General features: G+C 37.0%; 1 protein-coding gene across 1 annotated transcript; it reads right to left on the bottom strand.

Annotated features, from left to right (window-relative positions):
- Window positions 1-915: 915 nt before the first annotated feature.
- LOC142499322 (gamma-crystallin-3-like) lies at window positions 916-3,027 on the bottom strand. The gene is made up of 3 exons (XM_075608489.1): window positions 2,973-3,027; window positions 2,434-2,676; window positions 916-1,241 (listed from the first exon to the last, which is right to left on the bottom strand). Exons 1-3 carry the CDS (start codon window positions 2,979-2,981, stop codon window positions 966-968), a joined length of 528 nt encoding a protein of 175 aa, XP_075464604.1. The 5' UTR covers window positions 2,982-3,027; the 3' UTR covers window positions 916-965.
- Window positions 3,028-3,535: the final 508 nt, after the last annotated feature.

Here is a 3,535-nt window from a genome sequence, read left to right as displayed (position 1 = left end):
ACACCACTTAAAACCTAAATATTTAGGTCAATTATTTGTAACAATTAACCAACGACATTTGCAGCTATGTTATTGCTTCAACATCAGCAGCAATCACATGACCACCACCGTCCCTGGCTGATGGAAATGAAAAAGGAGGGGCTCCATTTGTTGTTCCACCTGAGCATTTCCCACAGAAGTAACTCATTCTCTGAGAATGATAGTTTCTAGAGTTGTGTAGCACCTTCATGTAGACTACCTAACTCATTATTTTCAATAGGGAATCAGTAAGCAGTAGTGACTATTCAAACAGCGTACCGAGCCCCTATTCCTAAATGGTAGTTTATGCAGGAATTTGTAGCAATTGAGTAACTATCATGGGAATAAAAAAACTGTAAAAAATGCTTTTTCTTTTAGTCAGTGCGTGCAGTGGGTTAAAAACCAGCACTACGTCTGAATGCCTACAAAATATTTTCTTAATGTTACAGTGCAGTCGTTATGGGCCATTTATCAAAGTCTTCTTGCTGTAAAACAGCATTAGTGCAAAGAAACAAGAACCAGTAAAAAATGTTTGCAGTGGATTTGATCTTTTTTAATAGACCTGTTGATGTTTTTTAAATTGTATAAATTTTGCACAAGAGCAACTGTAATAAATAGTGTCTCCTCATAATTTATTTTTTTGGTTTTCATTTTACTGCTTGAACAGATCCTCTACTAACTTATTTATCAATGTCAGCATAGCCTTACAAAATCTGTCTCCTCTTCGCCGCATTATTACTTAGGGAGAGCCATTACTTAGGGAGAGCCCATTCATGAATAAGGCCTTTTGCTGTCATAATTGTAAAGGAAGTTGACACGCACAAGTGTTCTTTATCATTGTTCATGCCATGCTCACACCTTTTGTACGCTCAGCACAACAAATAAGAAAAACATAAATAAAGCTTCTGTCATGTTAATGAGTTTAATGAGGAAGTCATAAACAGTGTTTAATGGAGATGCTGGACACGTCTGAAGGAGCCAACTCTGGAGTTCATGGCACCCCAGTTGGTGTATCGCTTGTACTCTCCAGGTTTCAGGTAGTACTGACGCCCCCTGTAGTTGGGTTCCTCATAGAACACCCAGTGACCATCAAGCACATTGCAGGAGTGAATGTCATGGTAGCGGAATTTCTCATGGACACTGGAACAGTCTTCAGTGAACTCCATCATCTGGCCTCTAAAGTCTTCCTTCTCATAAACCTTGATTATGAAAGGACCACGGTGCTTTGAAAGTAAGCAAAAGTAAATCACTTTAACTAATGTATAATTAATTCAAGTCTAAAATGTAATAATAACTGTTATTTGACAACACTGTTAGAAAATCACAAAGTTTCTAAACCTTAAACTAACTTTCAATTGTTCATTCTCTAATTTGAATTGGAAATAAATTGGTGAATTATTCTAGCTGTGTATGGCCTCAAACTTTAATGTGACGAATTCATAATACGCTTTTTAGAATATTATGTTGCTAGAGGATTCTGGGAAGATACGCAGAGCAGTGGATCTCATGTGGCTGCTAAAACTGTACATTGTTAGGAGTGTAGAATTACAATACCATCTTTTACTGGGTGGCTAAATGTAAACTATACTGATGGAGAATTTATGTAGTAGGATATTATTCTGTAAGGCACTACCCTTGCATTAAAATTTGTTTGCAATGAACTATAAATACACAATAACCGTGTAGTAGTGAGATTTTAAAGTTTAAAAGGAAGTTTACTTGGTAAACGAAACGCGTCGCGAATCGTGTAACTAGCATACCCCAACTCTGGTGGCTGGCATACACTAAGTGTAATCTTTCCGGTCGCGTTTCCTCATTTGAACTGGCATCTGCGGACAGCTATAGGGGGCCATATTCCTACGCAAGCGCACTTGCGTTATACACCACGCCAACACATGCGGAGGTGTAACTGCAGTGACTACCACGGAGACAGCCCCAGCGCGCGGGACTATCATCCGGAGAGAACTAGATATTGCCCCTTTGTCTGATCCATGGTGCAGTTTATAAGAAGAGGATATCGCTTAGACCTGGATTCGTAATAAGTTTTACTTATATGTAAGTTTTTATATTATTGTTGCTACATTATATTATTATACTCTTACCTTGGTGCGCACTTGTGCTTTTTTCTTCTATTTACAGTATATATAGAAATAAAACACAAGAACAACTAAAAGAAAGATGGATTAACCCATGAATATTTGTACTAATGGGAAACACATTTTTTTTTATAAAGTATTGGAAAATGTACATTTAGATACATTAACTTGGTTAAACATGAAATAAATTACAAAATATATATTAAAATATACAGCTCTTTTGAATGAAGAGCTTTGAATGAATAATAACTGGTAAATACAATCAAGCTATTCTAAGCACACACTGTAGATTAAAATAGACATATAACATAAAACCTACCTGGGTAGTCAAATGACAGGATCTGATGGAGTCATTGAATCCCATCCATTGCTGGAAATCAGGGTATTCTCCCCTCCTAAGGTAGTACTGGTGTCCCTTGTAGTTTGAGTGTTCATAGAGTATCCAGTTTCCATTTTCCACTCGGATGGAATTGCAACGACTGAAATATGAGGACAAGTCAGAGCAGTCAGAGCTGCACTCATAGGAGCGGCCCTGGAAGTTTTGGTCTTCATAGAAGATGATCTGCAGGAAGATAAAATAATTCATAATTCCTTTTAATTAATGTGGTTTAGTGTCACAAATTTCTCTGTAATCCTACCAAGAGAAATTATTTCCTGTGGGAAGTTTAAAATATATGGACATCTATTCTATTAGTCATCTCATAGTGAGATATATTGTAATCTAATACAGTATATATCAAATCCAACAAATCTGATCTTTAATATATCATGACTACCTAATTCCACTATAGTATATAGGATAGGTTGCATGTACATTATGTATCTGACCTTGGACAATATTCCTATTACATCTCTTACCTTTCCCATTGTGGATGGAGTATTGTTGCAAGAGCATAGGGCTGTTAAGTGAAAGCAAAATGTGCTCTTTATACCATTCCCTTTGCTGACATCTGCAGTTGTTGAAAGAATCAGTATATTCTGTCTAGTAAGGTGAATGTATAGCTTTTTTCACTATTAGTTGTGAGGTTAGTTTCTCTTTGTTTGCTGCAATTGTTAATGTATGCTTACTGAGAGCAACATCTAGAACTTTACATAAAAGGTATTCAATGCCTTTATTTGATTACCGACCATGAGGATGTGGTCAGTATTACAAAGGAGTAATGTGCTACCAATGTGCTTGGAAATCTTTGAATTCTGTTCAGGAAACTGCTGCCTAGGGAAGTAGCCTATACCACAGTAAAAAAGAAATGTCTTGCCACAGTGTGTGCCCTGCAGAAGCTGCAGTCTTACCTGTATGGACGTAGTTTCACAGTAATCACCGACCACAACCTTCTGAGTTGTTTAAAGAGAGTGGCTGGGGAGAATGGGAAGTTATTGAGCTGTAGCCTAGCTCTCTAACAATAATTATTGATGCCATACAA

The sequence above is a fragment of the Ascaphus truei genome, chromosome 7, assembly GCF_040206685.1.
Source record: "Ascaphus truei isolate aAscTru1 chromosome 7, aAscTru1.hap1, whole genome shotgun sequence".
NCBI lineage: Eukaryota > Metazoa > Chordata > Amphibia > Anura > Ascaphidae > Ascaphus > Ascaphus truei.
The sequence above is the reverse complement of the archived record's forward strand: the minus strand, read 5'-3'. Positions and strand labels throughout refer to the sequence as shown.